The sequence below is a fragment of the Ursus maritimus genome, unplaced genomic scaffold (genome assembly GCF_017311325.1).
Source record: "Ursus maritimus isolate PB19 unplaced genomic scaffold, ASM1731132v1 scaffold_8, whole genome shotgun sequence".
NCBI lineage: Eukaryota > Metazoa > Chordata > Mammalia > Carnivora > Ursidae > Ursus > Ursus maritimus.
In genome coordinates, this window is record NW_024426996.1 from 51,087,682 (window position 1) to 51,108,306 (window position 20,625).

The following is a 20,625-nucleotide window of genomic DNA, read 5'->3' on the forward strand; positions in this document are numbered from 1 at the left end:
TGCAAAGCAAAACATCGGGGAAATCCTGCTTTAAAAACAGCAGATCTGAAACTCTTGACTAGAACAGTCCTAGGCTACTGCTCTGCTTCTTAGCGACTGTCCTAACTTCAGGCTTGACTCATAGATCCAAGAGAAATAGGACTTGGTGTTTTCCCCCTTATAACGCAATGACAATACTATGCACTAGACAGTGAACCTGAACCTCAGGGCGTGTGGCCGAGCCCTGGGAAAACAGCACCACGTAGACAAGCCTGCAACAAGAAGGAATGAGGTGACGAGCACATGCTTTTCTGCTTCTCAGAAAATACATACCATGGTATAATTGTGAGCCACTTTATGCAAATCTGTACAACCCTGGGCATCAGCAAAAGAACGGATTCCAAGACAGTTGGATGGGTGAAGCTGCTTCATTAAAAACTTACAGCAAGCTTCCACAACCTGCGAAAGCTGAAGGAGGCAAGCTGTAGACAGCAGGCACTCAATATTATCTTCTTTTAATTCAAGGCGGCCTTAATGATAAAAAGAAATTCCATTAACCATAGAACTATATTAACCTTAATTTATAAAACAATCAGTGTTAATGGTAATACTAAACAAAAGCTCCGTATACAAATCCTGGACCTAGATGGTTTCAGACAGTCCAAAGAGAAAAAGAAGTACTAACTATGAAAAAACCTTATTAGCTTTGTGACTTCTAGTAAAATAAAAAACAAATGGCTTCTTTCCAGAATTTTTAAATGATGCTTTAATTAAGTAGCATATCTATTAAATATAACACTCAAATTTGAAATCCAATAACTTAAAAACATTATATAATTTATCTAATTATATTAACATTTAAAAATACCAATAGGCTTAATTATGACAACCATTTTATTTATTGATTTTTTAATATTTTATTTATTTATTTATTTGACTGAGAGAGAGCACAAGCAGAGGGAGCAGCAGAGGGAGAGGGAGAAGCAGGCTCTCCACCAAGCAGGGAGCCCAATGTGGGGCTTGATCCCAGGACCCTGAGATCATGACCTGAGCCGAAGGCAGACACTTAATGACTGAGCCACCCAGGTGCCCCTATGACAACCATTTTAAAGATTCTAATATAAAGATTTTAACCTTTATAAAGGTATCACCAGCGGTGGTAATTACAATAGCAGCATTCACTGTTAGCTGTGGCAGGCTTTCCTAAAGCAGAAATCTGAAATCTAATAATGCAACATAATTTGAAGAGGTTTTAGATTTACATTTTCAGATTTATTACCTGTATATGCATACTGAATCAAGGACCATAGTGAGTTCGGTTCAACACCTTCCATTTTTATTTCTTCTTGTCTTGCTTCCCTGACATCATTAGTAAACATAGCAGCGAAATAATCAGAGACTGAGGAGAGCACCAATCTGAGGACATTTATCAGAAGGAAAAAAAAAATCAGTGACCACATTAAAGCTGATGTTTGTTAATAAATGCTGCTGCTTCTCTCTCTCTCCTTTTTTTTTTTTTTTTTTTTTTTTAATTTGCTACCCACAGAAAGTGCGTGGTACCGGGAAATGCATTTTAAGTTTGACAAATTGCTTTATGCTCTAGTTCTTTCCTTGGAATAATAAATTACCATTACTGAAAATTTTCTGCTGAGGTAAATGATTTACCCATTCATTACTCAAATATCACTTTATAACATGCAGAAGAAAAGCTAAAGCCCACAGCATTAAACTGACTATATTAAAAAAAGGAAAAAAAATGTAAAGGTTGCTTTCTGTTTATCACTTTTGGAAATAACCTAAGTGTTTTTTGGTGGTTGGTTTTTTTTTTGTTTTTTTTTTTTAGTTTAATTGTGGAAGTAGTAGATACATGGGAGAAATTTGAGAATGGTTTTAGCAGGTTGTTTTTAACTTTTGGGATTTATTATTATTATTATTATTATTAACATTCACATTTTATTACCAAATGATACTATTTTTGTTTTAACACTACAAAACTATTTTTATAATAGTACATTATTATATATTGGGTACATCTCTGACCAGAGTTTTGATAGCCAGATATGAACAAAAATAGGTTATGAATACATATTTTGAAATGTGCATTTTTTTATCTGATGTCTTGGAGATCTTTCCATGTCAGCACATTTATATAGATTCACTTTATTTATTTTTTATTTATTTAGAAATAGAGACCAATAATCACTGAAGTTCCCTCTGTGTTCCTCTCTACTCCCACTCTCCTTCCTCTCCAGGAGTGCACTGCCCAGTCCTAGGCTTGCCAGACTGCTCTCTAAAGTGCTGTGCCAATTTAGACCCCCACCAGCACTGTATGAGAGAGAACATTTTCCCACAACATTGTCAGATGTTAAAATTTTTGGCCATCTGCAAGGTGTTAAATGGCATCTCATTGTTGTTTTAATTTTCATTCCCCTGATTGCTCAGGAGACTGAAGATCTTTTCAAATGGTTATTGGTCATTCAGCCTTCTTCTGAGAATTACCCATTTATTCATTTACTCACTAAAGACATTTCCACCTTATAAGTAAGGACTGGGCACTGTTCTAGGTACTTGAGTTATCATCAGTATAAATAAGAGACAGAAGATTCCTTCTCTCAGGGAGTCCTACATTCTAGAGGGAAAGGGGATAAATAATAGAAGTAAATTCTAGAGTACATTAAAGAATGGAAAGCGCTAAGGGGGAAAAGTAGGATAAGGGCAAATGCGGAGTCGGAGGGTGTTTAAGTAAGTGGTCTGACTGGAAACTGGCGTTTGGGCAAAGACTTGAAGGAGGTGCATGAAGTAATCATATAGGTGTTTGGGAACAGCATTTGGGCAGAAGGAATAGCCACTGTAAAAACCCAAAGGCTGGAGCAGCATGCCTGGCACATACGAGGACCACGGGGGCTGAGTGGCTCAAGCGGAGTGAGCAAGGACAGAACGTCAGAAGGCAGTGGCCATCACATGGCTCACTGGGCCTTTATAATCAGTGACATGAGGAGTCACTGAACAGTTTGATCACAGCAGTGACTGGATCTGAGTTCTACTTTAAAGGACCACTCAGGCAGCTGTGCAGCAAACAGAATGTAGGAAAGCAGGGAGACCAGTTGGCAGTTTCTGGCACTGAGTGAGATGGTAAGAGTTTACACATATGTGGAAGGGAAGGTAATGAGCTCTGTTCTGGAAAAAAAGAATTTCAGATGTCTCTGTGACATGCAGATTGAGGTCTCTCTCTAGTAAACCGACGCTCACAACATGGACTTTTTGTCACAGTATCTAGTAGCATCTCAATAAATGTACGCCCGTCGAATCACTGGAAACTAAGACCAGGCCCATTTTTTTCTAATGATTTCACTTTCACTTTGGAAGGTTTAAGAAGACCTTGGGGAAAGAGTGTTAATTAGTTTTTAAAAGCATCAAAAAAAAAACCACAAAAAACCCTTGGGGTCATAACAGCGATTAACACGGAACAACTGAACATGGAATTATCAAAGGAAACATAATGAATTGTTCTTTATTAAACATCTGTCTTTTCTTATCTCAAAAAATAGTACTTCATTTGTGTTAAAGGTTTTCGTTCCCTAACACCACTGCTTTTCATATTTCTGGGAGGTCAGCAAATAGAAGTTGGGATAGATGTTGTAATTTTAAGACTCTTCCGTTTTTGCCATTTCATTCCACTAACTTTTTTGCTTCTAAATATTCACAGCTCTAATTTCTTTTGAGGTTACTTATTTAATAGGTAGAATTTAAGAGAAAAGCTGTTCATAGTAGCCGAAATCTATTCCAAACAATACTGACTGATTTGAGGCTAGTTGTGTTTTGTTTTTGTGTTTCTGCAAAGGGAAAGTGACCCTTTTGGGGTCATTTATTGTGTAATAATTTCACATGCACAGTTTTCTTTGTAGAAATCCCATGAAAAATACCCCTTCCCAAAAGCATATGGAATACTTAGTTGGAACAAATTATCTCAATATGCATAACTAAATTAGTAAGGAAATATTTCTCACATATAGAGATTTAGAACACAATTACCTATGAGCTGGAATTCTGCGATCACCAGCAACTAGAATTACATCACATAACTGTTTATGCCTCAAATAGTTTTCCATCTTTTTAAATGTTTGCTCAGCATGATTAAGGGCTTGGAAAAATTCATCTGATGAACATGGCTCCATAGTATGGCAGGATGATAATGTCTGACTACTGTTGGAAGTCCTGAAAAAAAAAAAACAAAAACAGGACATACCTTTTGAAATATGACTATCACGTTGAAAAGATCATTTCTATCAAGTCCTTTAAAAACCTGAAATGTAATAGAAGTCATCAATGCTACCAGTCAATAGTAACGTGCAGTCATTCATCATTTTTGTGTCTTTTAAATTCAATAATGGCTCAAATCATACATGTGTCCTGTAAATATTGTGAGTGAATTTGACATCTGGTAGTCAATAACTATACATATTCTTTGTGGTGTCTGTTTTTGAGATCTTTTTGTCAGTCAACATAATTCCTCTGTTGTAAAAGAGCCAAGCTATATTCATAATGATAGCACATCTCCTAACATTATATTTAAGGGTATAAGAGATCAATCTTTGAAAGCAGGAAGGCAATGAAACTATTTTAGAGATATAAATCCAAGCCATCCTTTACTTAAAGATGGGTTATAGTCCACAGTTCATTTACAGGATAACTGTTTAGAATAGTAAACACAGTTGACCTTTGATGAACACGGCCTTGAATTGTGGGGTTCACTTATATGCAGAATTTTTACAATAAACATAGTGCAATAATAAAAATGAGATTTTTTCTTCCTCATATTAGTTTTTATAACATTTTCTTTATTCTAGCTTACTTTATTATAAGAATATAGTATATAATACATATAACATACAAAATGTGTTGACAATTCAGGTTATTTGTAAGGTTTCCAGTAAACAGCAGGCTATTACTAGTTAAGTTTGGGGGAGTCAGAAGTTATATGTGGATTTTTGACTGTGTGGGGGCTAGTATCCCTAATTCCTGCATTGTTCTGTGTTAACTCTACACTATCATAAAAACAATGTTATAAATAATTCATTGGACTCTCTAGTCAGTCTTCAAAAGCCCAGATAACCTATAACTTATATTACAGGTAAAAGAAATTTGATGGTCTAACCCAGGTATCTAGAAATTATTTGAAAATTTCCAAATTAGAATTTGAAAAGTATGAGTTCTCTGTTTTCTTGTGATTTACTGATGGAAACGGTGAAAAAGTGAAATGGTTACTACTAGGAACTAAGTCCTAAGTCCATCCCTCCCAGCACCCCCCAAGATCACCTGAATTATGTAATCAATATCCCATTGGCTATGCCATTAACTACTGACAATGCCGTAACTTGGTTCTCATTTCTTGTCAGATTTACTTTTAGAGATATTATGATTCTGACGAAGGCTTTGTTGATTCGATCCTCACTGTATCTTAAGAGAGTATTCTTAACATAAACATCCAATAACCTTCTCAAAAAAGAAAAAGTCACTGGATCTTTTAGAGTCAAGAGAACTGAAGCCAAGGACATTAGGTGCCTTGCCAGGAGTCCTACAGTTTGTTCATGACAGAGACAGGCCTGTCAGAGAGACTACTATGTGTTCACTTTTAAAACCCTTTCTCTTTTTCTTCGGAGAATATAGCTAGGCTGCATTTCCCACACTCTCTCAAAAACAGGTGTCGTCTTATAACGGGAATGAACTACGTCACCTCCAGGCTGATATGGCTAAGAGCAGGTGTTCTTTTCTCACGCTTTCTTTCTCTTTACAGGAGCTGAATGGAGAGGACTGAGGGCTTAGAGGAAGGAACAGGTAAAATACACACATGGAAGATAATCAGGTAAGAATATTCACATCAGCTACACTCAAGAATTCTCACAATCTATTGAGATTTATCAGTTTTAGAAGGTAGCAGTATCTCTACCTAAATTCTCCCAGACCAATGCATTCTTAACGCATACAAATATGGGCCCTAAAAAATGTTCTTGGAGGATAATTGTCAATAATAATAATAATAATAATAATAGAAGCAAAATATATATTATCTAGAATGCATGTGTCATACACTATGAATATTATTGATGTAATGACTTGGAAAACCCAGGATAATATACTCAAATTTATGTTTAAGATAATTATCATAAAAATACATTGAGTGTTGCTTATACAAATGAATAAGAATTAAAAATTATTTTAAAGGGGCACCTAGGTGGCTCAGTCGTTAAGCGTCTTCCTTTGGCTCAGGTCATGATCCCAGGGTCCTGGGATCGAGCCCTACATCGGGCTCCCTGCTCAGCGGGGAGCCTGCTTCTCCCTCTCCCACTCCCCCTGCTTGTATTTCCTCTCTCGCTGTGTCTCTGTCAAATACATAAAATCTTTAAAAAAAATTTATTTTAAAATCTAGGAGAAAACAACATGAGCAATAACGTATGATGGTAACTTTGGTGAATAACTTGAAGATTTAAAACATTTTTCAATAAAATGAAGTTTTGTCAAAATACTGACAAATGATTATAAGGTTTTACTGATCTAAGAATGAAAGAGAATTAGAACATTTAATTTTCATAAACCACAAGTTCTTTCAAGAACAAGATTAAGAAATCAAGTACTTCTTTCTTAGGGTTCCTAGATGTTGTACCACATTTTTTTTTAAGATTTTATTTATTTGAAAGAGAGCGAGAGAGAGAGAGAACACTAGTAGGGGGGAGAGGGAGAAGCAGGCTCCCTGCTCACCTGATGCGGGGCTCGATCCGAGGGCCCCAGGATCATGACCTGAGCCAAAGTCAGACGCTTAACCGGCTGAGCCATCCAGGTGCCCCTGTATCACATTTCTTACATTAAATTCTTAGTAATGGCAAGACAAAGAGTTCATTGAATGCTTTTGAGTGATGAACTGCCATCATCCAAACATAAATGCTAACCGATCTTAACTTCTGAAAGAACAACAGAAATTTATAATAGGATATAAGCTAGTTTTGATGTTGGTATATAAGCCCAATTAATAAAGAGGCCATCTCTTTTCCTGTCAAGAACTTTCAGGGTGTTTGGTTCTTTAACCTCTGGAATGAATAAGAATAACCTGGGGCGTCTTTCAGCTTCTGCGTTCAGAGCCTCATTCCCTCGGACTGATTCGCTAGGTCTGAGGTGGGACCTGAACGTCACATTTTCTGAAAGCCCTACAGGTGACCTGAACACATGTCCCAGGCTGAAGCACGGTGGTGTGCACTTCAGGGAGCATCAGATACATTGCACAAATCGGCATGTGATGAATTTACAGGTTCAAAACATTGCTTTACACAATAGATACTTTACTTCAAACAGGTGTCAACTGAATTTCTTTGATTAAAATATTTTAAATGAACTAGCTGAACTTAATGGAATATTTGTTATTTTTAAAATGAGCATAAAGGGGTGCCTGGGTGGCTCAGTTGTTAAGCATCTGCCTCCAGCTCAGGTCATGATCCCAGCGTTCCGGGATCAAGCCCTGTGTCGGGCTCCCTGCTCAGCGGGAAGCCTCCTTCTCCCTCTCCCACTCCCCCTGCTTGTGTTCCCTCTCTTGCTGTCTCTCTCTCTGTCAAATAAATAAATAAAATCTTTAAAATAAAAAATAAAAAAATAAAATGAGCATAAAGGTAGAACATTAAAATCATTTATACGTATACATATTAACAAACAATAACTTAGGTTTCTAAAATAACATTTCGAACTTTGTTATTTGCTTTCAAGGCTTCCACTGCCATCACATGTTAAATAAACATATTATTTCAAAGCAACAATTAATTTACTGAGATTTCTAGGTGTAGAAATCACTTTCATCCATTGCTACAAATGAAGGACCATAAGGAATGCACGCTTCTGATTTGTTTCTATGGAAAAGTGAAGCTACCCATTCACAAAGGAAGCATGAAAGAGGAAGAAACAGAGTATTCCAAAGACTTAAAGGGCTGCACAGCTTTCTAGCGTTTCTTGTTTTGGTTTTAAGAAATTTGTGGGTTTACATATAAATTTTAATAATACAAGAATTTACTAAAAAACAATGACTGCATCTCCATACAGTTATAGGATCTTGGCCATTAGAAAAATTATACATAGAATTTTTACATCTAGGAGGAACCTATGCATTTAATTCAATTCCCTTATTTTGTGATGAGAAAATCTGAGGCCCCAAATGGATAAGGTAATCAACCAAAGTCACATAGGCAGCCAGTTACAAGGACAGGATCAGGAAGAATTCAGTGTTGGCCAAACCACTCCCAGAGAAATGGGACTTCTTGCCTACCTTTACCCTTAGGACGTCAGTGAGCTCAAGGACTAAGGGTATGAAAGGAAAATGATGGTACAGTACGAATGAGGGTAATTTCACAGAAAGAAAAGATAATAAAGAATTTCAGACAAATGTCTACTGCTGTGTGGCTGCCCCTTCGCTGGGTATGAGAGAGCAAGAATCTTCTAGGTTTCCATGGAATGGAGATCACCTCTCTATCCCTGGCTAATCGGCTTTTAATATTATGGTTCCATGTAATTTACAATGCTAATATTTCTTTATTATTTCTTTTCTGATTATGTACTTTGGTTTGGAGAGTCGAATTGGAGAGGTATGGTGTAGTGATCAAGAATATCTTAGGAAAATTCTAGAGCTGTGCTGTCCAATACAATAGCCACTAGCCACATGGTGCTATTTTAATTTAACTACAATTAAATTAAAAATTCAGTTCTTTAGTTAGACTAGTCATATTTCAAATAGTCAATAACTTCAGGGGGATAATGGCTGCCAAAACGAATGCTGCAGGTATAGGACATTTCTGTCAATGCAGAAAGTTCTATTAACTTTTTCAATAGCAAAACAGGAATAAGTAACACATAGTACTTTCTTTAAAGGATCCCTCATGGAGGGGATCATTAAATGAAACGATGACTGCATAGCCCTAGCACAGAATAAGTACACAATCAAGGTAAAGCTACTGTTCATAGAACCTATGTTTTAAATGGCAAATGGAAAGGCCTGTCTCTTGTCTTTACAATGTTGTTTGGCTGGTTGGTTGGTTATCCTTTAAAAAAATGATCCCTAGCTTTATCAGTTTTATAACGAAATCTCATACTTCCTAATTAAAATGGTCTTTAGTAAGCCCGGCAGACATCGAAACGCACAATATAAACATTTGGGAACAGGCCATTTATGGAGCATCTAATATATATTTCTCGGAGATTCTACTCGATCTTTTACATGATAACAGAGGAAATACATCTAACATCTCTGCTTCATTTTATTTATATGATGCTACTAGGATGGTAAATCATTAAAACCTTTCAAAATAGATGTTCACTGTAGAGAACTATGCATTGCTGAATATTTCCAGGCTACGGAGAAACATTTGCTCTTTAGCCTATTGTCGCTTGGCAGTAGGCAATGAACTTGTAAGTCAGAAAAATGCCTAAACATAGAAAAGTATGCAGTATTGCACCAGTTGTTAGAAACTGGGGGGATGCAAAGAGAGAGAGGATTCTTTAGTGAAGGAATCTGAAGAGTCAAGTTTCATGAACTGGAAAAAGAAAAATTAAATAGCAACACTGCCTAGCCCTTGCAATTCCTCAGATTTCACACGTGTGCACGCTTGCATATGTACGTACAAAATACATTCCAGGACCAATAGCACCTTTTAGTAAAAACTACTTAGACTTCTTCACTTTTGTCATCAGAATTTGCATTAGGCTTTCTTCATGGAGTGATTTTTCAAAATAAGTGTTAAAAATCACTTTATAAGAATTACACTGTATGTAGATTTGAGGAGAAAACAAAGCTGCATTGAAACTCTAACCGGTCTGTTTGGCTGGCTCCCTCGGTGAGTGATTTACTCCCAGCTATCTGCCTCATAGCTTCTGGCATTCAGAATTCATGCTTTTGCAAAAGTGCAAATTACTGTATCATGAATCTTTTGGCATCCTCTGCAAATATTCAAAACCACAAATGTAAAATAAGAATGTAAATTGTTTAGTATAGGCTAGCAGTCTCTAAATCTTTCTTATGCATATCCTTTCCAGTATCCTTTTAAGCATGTGCCCCAATACATGGATATTTACTAATTTATAAAAGATATACAGACACCATTGTACAATTATCATTTATATTCTAAAACATAGAAAAAACAGGGCTTTAAAGGATAAGATAAAGGAATATAGTCAATAATATTGTAACAACTTTGGATGGTAACAGATGGTAGCTAGATTTATCGTGGTGATCACTTCATAATGTATATCAATAATCACTCTTGTATACCTGAGACTAATACTGCATGCCAACTACATTTCAATAAAAAAGCATATGACAAAATGTACACAGCAGCTCTATTTTTACCATCTCTCCAGTGATCTCCAGGTGATCATTTTGTACATCCCCAACTGGAGCGTAATTGCTATTGGAATACAGAGAAGGGGAAGATCAATATGAACCGGTGTTTGGAAAGGCAACAAGTAGCAGATGAGATCCGAAATGCATCTTGGAATTAAGTGGATGAGGAAGAAGAGATTCGGGCGTCTCCTTTAAGGGGAGGACAAGGCAGGTATATAAGGAGAAATGACAACAGGGAAGGAAAAAGAATACCTTCACCTCTTCCCTTCTCAAGGCAAGCATTTTTGATTTTGAAATTTAAAGGCGTTTTCCCTGGTACCACGGTCAGAATACCTATAGTAAAGAGAATTAAATGTTTATAAGAATCAAATTTTCTTAAATAACCACCAGTATGAAGCAGAAGGGCCAGCAGACACTTTCATACAATGCTGCTGAGAATTAATATAATAGTAATGTTCCTGAAATGACTTTGGGAATACAAATCAAACACCATAAAAAGTGCACATCCTTGGGACTTTATCCAAAGGAGACAATAATTTGTTTGTATATAGAGGGTTTATCGCAGGTTGTTTCCAACAGGAAAATACTGGAAACCATCTAAATTCCAAAAAGAAACAGAACATTGTTTAAACAAAAGGTGTATCTGCCCACAGGAGGACGATGCAGCCATTTAAAAAGAACAGTTAATGACATGGAAACCTGTCTTAATGGACATTGTTTTTGCCTATCCAGGATTCTTTCTTGTGGCAATAGACCCATTTCTTCTTTTGGGAAACCACACATTCCCCACCTCAGTCCACATGGTGTGGGCAGAGATGAATCCTCCCCCAGGCAAAAATGAATAAGGGCCTGGGACCTGGCTAGTAAAAGTTATCGTATCTCCTGATAATTACAATTAGTTTGAGTGAACCCATGATTCAAACAAGGCCAATGAGAGTCAATTTCAAGATGTTGGTTGGCACTCTTGGGAGAGTCACTCTCTTTCCATTGAGGTTGCTAAGCTCATGAAGAGTAAATCTACAGCTGCTAGTGGCTTTTGCTACCACACTGAGAATCTGCCCGAGAAAATGCCATCACAAAGGAAAACAGAATCTAGACAGGGAGAATAATCGATTTCTGGTGTTATTTGAATATCTGGATTCAGCCATGAATAAAACTAAGTTCTATCCTTGGATGTTTTATTTACTTATACAAACCAAAAATTTCTAGTTTTTGCTTAAGTCAGTTTGAGTTGGGCTTCTGTCTTTTGTGACATAATGAGTCCTAATTTTAATATTTATATTAGGGCAAAAAAGTGGTTTACAAAATAGTTATCTACAGGAAGGTTCAGATTTTCACTCTAAAAATACATATTTTTATTATACATGTATAGAAAATACCCTGGAAGGACATTTCCCCAAATTGTTAATGGTTGTTATTTTGGGGTGGCAAGGTAATTAGTGATTTTTATTTTTCTATTTTTACTTATCTCTATTTTCCAATGTTTCTATGGTAAAAATATTACATAATGTGGAAAAAAACTAATTAAAAAATTTGATCTGAAGAATTCTGTCCAGCTGTCTTCACCTCTTGCACCTGTTGATAATAACTCCTAAATCATTCTTTCCTTCCACCACAGTAATGAGTTTCGCTGGACACATGGCTGCCCAAATAAAGATTATAGTTCTGAGCCTCCTTTGCAACTAGTTGTGGTCATACGACTAGGTTTTCCACTCAGAATGTGAGCAGAACTGATACATGCAACCTGTGTTATTGGCTTAATGTTCTCCCTTTTCTTTTGCTGGTCCCTCCCACGGGCTAGAATGCAGAGGGGGAGTTGAGTAAGCTAGCTTTGAACATAAAAAAAGGATAATACCCTACAGGCTGGAGAAACAGTATGGAAGAAATCTGGGTCGCTCAGTGAACTTGTGAAGCAGAGCTACCTGCCCATCTGTTAGGAGACAGAGAAATAAACTTCTATTTTATTTGAGCCACTGTATTTCTGTATCTCTTATTATATCATCTTAGCCTATTGCCTACTCCCTAAAGTTAAATGACCAAATTGTATGGCTGTGTGCACATGGGTGTATATATGGGGTGTGTGTGTGTGTGATTGTTTTCATGCCTAATATATCTAGTATTAAAAAATATAAAGCCTATCTAGTTCCAAATGGATAAAAATGAAATATAAGCAGTAAGTGGCATAAAGACAGGTTAGAATCTTCTGCCTTTAAAATCTGGAGTTCTAGAGGCCAGTTATGCAAGTGAAGTGCCTATCCTTTGTTCTAGGCTGATTCTTCAGCTTTCCCAGCAGTTCTGAGAACTAACAGGATTCCAATAAATTCCTATTCTGTTTAAATCAGTCCGTCAATTTCACTTGCTTAAAACTAAGAAGGCAGAATGATGCAGCAGACAGAGATGCTTTAGAAGGTTCAAGAACTCCTTGAACTGTATATGAAATACACAACACTCACACGTGCACATACATACATGCACACACCGGCACGCACATGCACAGAGTGTCTCGTGGGAAGAGGTTCCATAGTTTATGTCAAAGGAATTAGTGCCACGACTTGGGCATGTATGTGTAAGGGAAGAAATGCAATACATCCTTCCCAGATACAAGTACGTTATAGTTGAACTTCTTTGCCATCTCTGGAAACAGAATTCGTGGAAATGTTGAGGACTTAATTTCAAACTGTACCAGAATTACTACACTGGTTCCGACAAGGAGGTGTAGAGACAACATAAAGAGGGTCAAGAAAAAGGAGGCAGCACTTGAGAAAAGGTGAAGATGACTCCCTGTTAGGAGAGGAGGAGGACCTCAGTGCCTTCAAGGGGAGTCAAAGAACAGCGCATATAACCGCAGCTGAAACACACAGGAACACCCACCAATTCACGCGGGTCAGAAAGATGACTGTGGGTAAAGAGTTGTGGCCCTGTTAGGAGACTACACCTGTAAGCCAGCCAGGCTTGGCATTTTCAAGAATCAGGCTAAGAAAATTAGCTGACAAGAGAAGGTGAAAGTGGTTAGAATGGATCATTAGCTATTATGTTAATCCAAGTTGAACTTGGCGATGAAAGAGTCACAGACAGCTGAAACAGTCACACACAGACGGGTGTGCGAGCATGAAATCCACATATTCATTGTTTGGGCTCAAAATCCGGCTACCTCCAAGTGATCAAGGTCAATATCAACAGCGATAATTCAGGTTGATGGTACGGATCCTTAATATGATGTGATGAAAATGCACTTTACCTTCGTGGTCTTCCTCACCAAAATTCATAACCCCAGTCTAATCACAAGAAAAACATCAGATAAATCTCAGTTGAGTAAGACCTTCTGCAAAACATTTGACCTTACTCCCCGAATTGCCAAGGTCATCAGAAACAAGGAAAGTCTGAGAAACTGTCACAGCCCAGAGGAGCCTAAGGAGACATGATAATTAAATATAACATGGTATTCTGGATGGGATCCTACAACAGAAAAAGGACATTAGGTAGAAATTCAGAAAATCTGAATAAAGTATGGATTTTAGTTAACTATTAATAAACCAATATTGGTACATTAGTATTAACACATGTGCCATACTAACATATTAAAAATAAGAGAAACTGGGTGTGGGGTTTAAAGGAATTCACTATACTAGTCTTCAATTTTCCTATAAATCTAAAACATTGTAAAAATATCAAGTTTATTTTTTAAAATGCAGTTTTATTTCACTTACTAACCTTGAGCAAGTTACTTAGCCTTCCTGTTCCTCATTGGCTCATCCACAAAAGTAGAATGAGAACAGTGGCTATCTCAGAAATTTGTTGTGAAGACTAAATGGAATTCATACTAAAATGCTTAAAACAGTGCTCCAAGAATACTAAGCACCCAGCTTGTTATTTTTGAATATTTGTTATTATTTTTGAATATTTGTAAAGTACAGTGGTATTTTACACATATTGACTAAAAATGTGACATACGAATCTGACATATAAAATATTAAACTCTAACTTTATGAACAAAGCTTGAAATAATGAAATTTCCCTCAATATGTCAAAAATCACATAATTTCAAAGCTGGCAAGTCAAGTGAAGTGTAAACTGTGTAGTATTTATGGTCACATGGCGGGTCACAACGGAAACTCTGCTGGCCTTTGTAAGAATTCATCCTGAATTTAGGTCTTAGGAACCTACTGCACACTGGCAACTCTCACTTAGAGTCTAAAATTCCTCACGGTGTAAAAAAATAAGGGTTGTATTTCAATATCAAGGTAATGGCTTAGATGAATCCCATGAAGAAAACGTTGGCTAGGCTAGAGACATAGGATCAAAGTTAAAATATGAAAACTTTTAAAGATTTTATTTATTTAGAGAGAGCATGAGCAGGGAGGGGCAGAGAGAAAAGGAGAGAAAGAATCCCAAGCAGACTTCATGCTCAGCGTAGAACCCGATGTGGGGCTCGATCTCCACCCCTGAGATCACGACCTGAGCCAAAACAAGAGTTGGAAGTTCAACAGACTGAGCCACCCAAGTGCCCCCAAAAGATGAAAAATTTAAGTCACTTAGATGTGTGGCAGGAGAAATTAGCAGAAGTCTAAGGGCTGAGGCTGGCGTGTCTCCTAGTTAGAATGCAACTAATCAAACATATGAGCAATATATGATGCCTTTAACTTCTGTTTGAAATCGTGCAGACCCACTGTGGGTGCTAGGATTTTGTGTAGGGAAAGCCACTCAGCTGTTTCCCCTTTTTTCTAAGAATTCAAAATTTCAGTGTAAGTTCTGAGATCTACCTATGTAATTATTATGAATGCTTAAATAAGAAATTCTCCGTTTATCATGTGTATTTCCCTGTTATATCTTTAATATTTTAAGATATCAATCTATAACATACTCAAATGTTTACTATGTTTTCTTTTTTGTAAATATTATGCAAGAAGAAGACTTGTTCCCAAGTTATATACAAAAATTTGATGAATGTCAGTGTAGCTTCTTTTGACATTAACAGTGACAGTTTTTGATTTGTTTACAGTAGAAGGGCCAACACCTAAAGAGACTGCTCACTTAATCAAAAAGCTAGGGGCAAATAAATGTATCCTTATGACAAAGATCAAAGACTCAGAGCTGAAGGACGGAAGGAAGAGGTGAGAATCAGATATATTTAACCTAGAAAAAAACAGGAGTAGTAGTGTACACACAAATGACATTTCTAAAGCTAGAATGGCTGTTTTCTGCAATAAGATGTTAGGATAGAAATTTCAAACCTCTGCGAATATTAAGTTGCCTCGACACATTTTCCCTCTTATATCTAAAAATCAGAGACCTTTTAAAAGGACATTTTATTTTTGAAATAATATTTTAGGAATAGTTTGGTCACTGCAGATGTAAACTATTTACTCCCATCTTATTATTTACTTTCTCAAGCTTCTTGATTAGCATTTTTAAAACAACTACATTTAGATTTTTTTTTAATATCATTGTCTTACTTTTTTATCTCCTATAAGTAAAAATGTCAATTTTATGTTCTTGAAGTACACATATAGCAATCGCTCTCTTAAAAAAAAAAGGCAGACTTTTTTCTTTCATAATGAATATCAAAATAAGATGATATTTTGATATGGATACTAAAGAATACATGAACTTGATATCAATAATCATTACCTCTGCATATTACCTTTGTTGTAAGGAAATAAATTATAGCAAACAATGTGTGTATAACCTTTCCAACTTTATACATTATATATAAATTTCATACTCACATATGTATAATCTCTCCAGGTAGTAAATACCTGTTAAGATTTTTATAACTTATGGTGATACATGAATGTTTTTTTTCTGATTTTGTTACAATAGTCTTGATACATTGCATTGATTTGCAAATGGGAAGATGATTACTTTTTGGTTTTCTATAAAAATGATAAGCCCTGAACCTTTTACTGTATACATTATTATTCCCTTTATGGCAACAAGTCTCCAAAGAAAATACAAAGCAATGAAACCATACTAACTCAACTGATCTCCATATTAAAATCATTTGTGATTCTTATTCACTTAATGCCAAGTTACAAACTAATTAAGAAAATTTTAAATTAAATACACTAGTTACCTATGTAAAGATATGCCCCTCTCTCCGTTATACAAATGGTTATAGATGACTGGTCTATATTTATTATTATTCCAACACCACAGTTCAGAATTCCATGTTCTGAAGGTTAGAAAAGGAGAAGGCAATAAATATCCCCAAGCAAGAGATACTTGAATCTATGAACTCATTTTATCTCCATCTCTTATGATACCTATAATTAAGAACCAACATACAAATTACAAGTGTTATCAAAACCTGCAGAGAAATGTTTTTTTTAAAAAGAATCCAGTAATCAAATTAAACAAACAATAGCCTTTAAATATTGAGAAATATTTTTGCATGAAGATGAACCAGAAAGATGATTTTCATGCTGTGACTTGTTACGTAATATGCTAGAGTAGTTTAAACTGATTGATAAGAAAATTCATTTCAAAGATAAAGCCAGGTTCCAAGGGGGAAGATGGATAAAGTCACGGAAAAATCAACCAATTTTTTCTTTATGTTGTCTCCTCAAACTCACTCTCCCTTCTCTCCCTGCTGTCAGCAGCTGACCACATCTAGCCCCTCTGTGTTCCCTGATACTCTCCTGAAGGAATGTCCTTCACTTTCCTAAATAGCACAATTTTCCGGGAAGTGAAGGTAACAGGAATTAGTAGCTGTCATCTCAGAAAGAGACATGCACTGTATTTCCTGGATTAGTCTGGAGGGCTGCAACACAGACAGGACAAAGAGAAATAACCATAAGAAAAAATATTACTGTAACTACAATGGTGTAAAAAAAATCACTGACAACTGCAATGTGCATCTCCTTGTAAAACCTTTCATTTTCATTAAAATTAAAAGATGATCCCATAAACTGTGGCAAAGTAAAATGGCATGTCTTCTATAGTTTTGCTCTGACTATAGAAGGTAAATGAATGAAGCAAACTGCAAGGCGATGATGCATAAAATTGCTACTATATATTATTTGCAAGGCAGAGCCATATCTATATATGGAACACAAGATATTTCAAAATGAATGCAACTTGTTATCTTTATAATTTTACAGAATTAAAATTAATATTAGAACATTTTAGTAAATCCTAGCAAAAGTACCATATATGCAGACCAAGACGTTATATATGTGCATGTATGTAGAGGTATATATAGCAGAGAGAAATACTACTACTAGATTATTAACACTACAGAGAATATACCCCCACACCCCATGTCTAACAGTAAGAAAATAATCAACCTGCATGAACTGGAATCAGATTCATTTTCTTCTTCACTAGTGCCATCATCCACTTCTGGTCTATCCAGCCAGTGTGCACCGCCACAATCTTCTGCTGTAAACTCAAATGCAGGGACTTCAGAGGTGGATGCCATTGGCCAAGAAGGTGAATTCTGAAAATCCAGTTGGCTGGACCTTCGGTAACCAATTGAAGCCAAAGGCAATTGTAGGCTACATGGATCTAAAAACTTTCTCCCACCGTTTGCTCCAGTCTGTCCTCGATTCCAAAATTCTCCCTGCTGGCTGTCAACTGTAGAATTAGATGATGCTTGATGGCTAAACCACCTCCATCTGATTTTCAAAATCTGCTTCACATCAAACTCTTTACGAGAACCAGACATCCTCAGAGAAACCAAGTGATCGTCTAGGCAACGGGTAAAAAGCACTGCACACAGATTTGTGCATCCGACCAAGACAAGTCTATGCCCTGCTGTACACAATAAACAGATGGAAAGGAAATAAATCACGTTCACATATATATCTACATTAACTTTTATACCAATATAGCAGATTATAAAGAACAAAGGAGAATGAATAGCGATGAAACACGGTGGAACATTCCGTTCAATCAGAGCAAACTCATCCACCTATCCTGAAGCAGCTAGACCACTTTCCCCCCTCTTTTCCCATACTGACCATTAGCTCTCACAAACACTGACAGCATTCATTAAAGTCCTTTCAAATGCAGAACACCACCCTCTTTTCTTAAACCACAAATGACAGAAACAGAAAGCACTATCCCGTTGCAATATCTCAGTCTCTGCTGCTGAGTATATTAACTCTTTCGTTGCTGAAGCAAGGAATTTATTCCAGAACATTTTCCTTTGTACATAAAAATCACTGTAAAACGAAAATGTTTCTAGTTTTATACTAAATTCCCAAATGAGTTATCACAAAATAATCATTTTTTAAAAAGCGTGTTTTAATTAGATGAGTTACAGTGACTTTCAAGCTGTGCTCTTTAGATGGCAGGAGGAGGGGGAAGGAGACAAAGGTGGGGCTCCAGTTTGTTGCTTTCCGCTTCTATCTTCTTCCTTCAGGAAAGGAGTGCATTTAATTAACACAGTAAGGTCTGGGGTAAGATTTCATTTGGGCAAAGAACAGGAAGAGAGAGAAAGAAAAAGTCTGAAAACTACAAAGGATCAAAATATGACAGTACTTACTCTTTTTTTTTCAAAGAAATAGCTGGAAGCCAATATTGCTCTATAGTTAGGATTGGGCTGCTCTGATTTAGTATAATTTCTTAATTTGTATGACACCGTTTAGAAAGAGGAAAGCGTGGCTCAAGAAAGCTACCAGGACTGGGACAGGATTGTTTCTTGGGTATACAAGTATACAAGTACCCTAATGGTGCCCTCTGTTGTTAGCAAAACAAAACAATGGTCTGAACATAGTTACAGTTAAGGCAAATAGATACAGCAATTTTAAAAAATCAACCAAAATTTAAAATACTGAGTAGTAATTGTGAGCAAGACACCCTGCTAGGCATTGTGGGGGACACAGTTATATAACATCTTGGTTCCTACATTCAAAAGGAATTAAACTGAGTTACTGAAACCGAAAGTACTTGATAATTTAAATATTAGACACACTCTAATGCTGCAGTATTAATATACTGTGATCTACAAACGCAGAATTCAAGTTTTCAGGGTGTTCAATATTTAATGCTATTTTACTTGAAAGACGATGCCTACTATCAACTGACCAAAAAAAAGGGCTGCTTTGGAGGCTTATAAAAATATTGGGAGGCATAGATCTTAACCTCACACAGCTCTTCAGAAGAATAAAAATTACTCAGAGAAATAAGAACGAGAGGCATGAAAAGCCATCTACAATTTTGTGGTCAATACGGTAGAATAAACCATAAATACTCTAAGAAAGAGAAATAGATATTGGGATGGTATGGCGTGGTATGAGCCAGTTCCATCAGGGAGAAGGTCTCTGGGAATAGTAAGTTGTACAGAAAGAATGAGGATAGATTTCATAAAGGAAGACAGATATTAATAAAAGCACAAAGTGAACATATTGACAAAGAAAGAGGGAGAAAAACAGCAGTCTGATCAGCCAGCCAGACATACCTAATTAATTTTAAGGAGTAATAAGACATAAACTGGAATGAATATGATGAGATAAAGTGCCTTGAACATAAAGCAAAGCTGTAAAGACTCACAGGCAATATTAAGTGGACCGTTGAACAGGGCAATGTTTTAGAAAATTAATTTGGCAGTAGTATGCAGGATGCATTCAAGAGTAAAATGACACTTTCCCTGTCTGCTCACCTCTGTCACACTCCTCCGTATCAACAATTCTAACTCCACTCTATCTATCCAACTTTATTTTCCCTTTTCCAACAAGGGCACACCGCTTCATCAGTTGAGACAGAGTCTACATTAGGTTGCTCCCTCCTTTATATGCTGTGTGTGTTCCAACGTCTCTGGTTTTAAGATGTTACTCATCCTTCCAGGTTAATGTGGGCACTACTGCCCGGAGAGAGACACTCCTCCAATTACTCTAGCCTTGTGATTCTCAACAGGGGTACAGCCTCCACTCCTGCACCCCAAAAAGGCCTCTAGAGGTTGCAGGGGGTGAGGGGTGAATTTGTAGATGCTGGATGACCAGAGAGTGCCACGGGCATTGAGTGGGCAGAAGTCAGAAATGGCAAACGTCTCGCAGTGCACGATACGGACCCACGTCATGGGGAGACGCCCCTGTGGTAATCCATAAGGATCTTGCCATCGTCTCCATTCAACTTTACATAAAGATTTCTTTTCTCACCAGTGTTTTGAAATTCATCTATGTTGTTGTCTGTAGCAGCTGAAAGTTGGTTTTTATGGCTATATAGTGTTCCACCGTGTAAATACACAACGATCAACATCCATTCTATTGCTCAAATGTTTCAGTTGTTTCTAGTTTGAGGCTTTTGCAAGTCATGCTGCTATGAGCATTCTTGTC

The 20,625-nt window shown here is 36.7% G+C and overlaps 1 protein-coding gene across 1 annotated transcript in view; it reads right to left on the minus strand.

The window, feature by feature from the left end:
• Positions 1-18,050, minus strand: part of KLHL5 (kelch like family member 5) — a gene marked incomplete in the record, with an annotated part of 62,286 nt that extends 44,236 nt beyond the window's left edge. The window contains 5 exon segments of the mRNA XM_040625227.1: positions 313-509; positions 1,259-1,395; positions 4,012-4,194; positions 16,422-16,520; positions 17,635-18,050. Coding sequence (XP_040481161.1) covers positions 313-509; positions 1,259-1,395; positions 4,012-4,194; positions 16,422-16,520; positions 17,635-18,014 — 996 coding nt within the window.
• Positions 18,051-20,625: the final 2,575 nt, after the last annotated feature.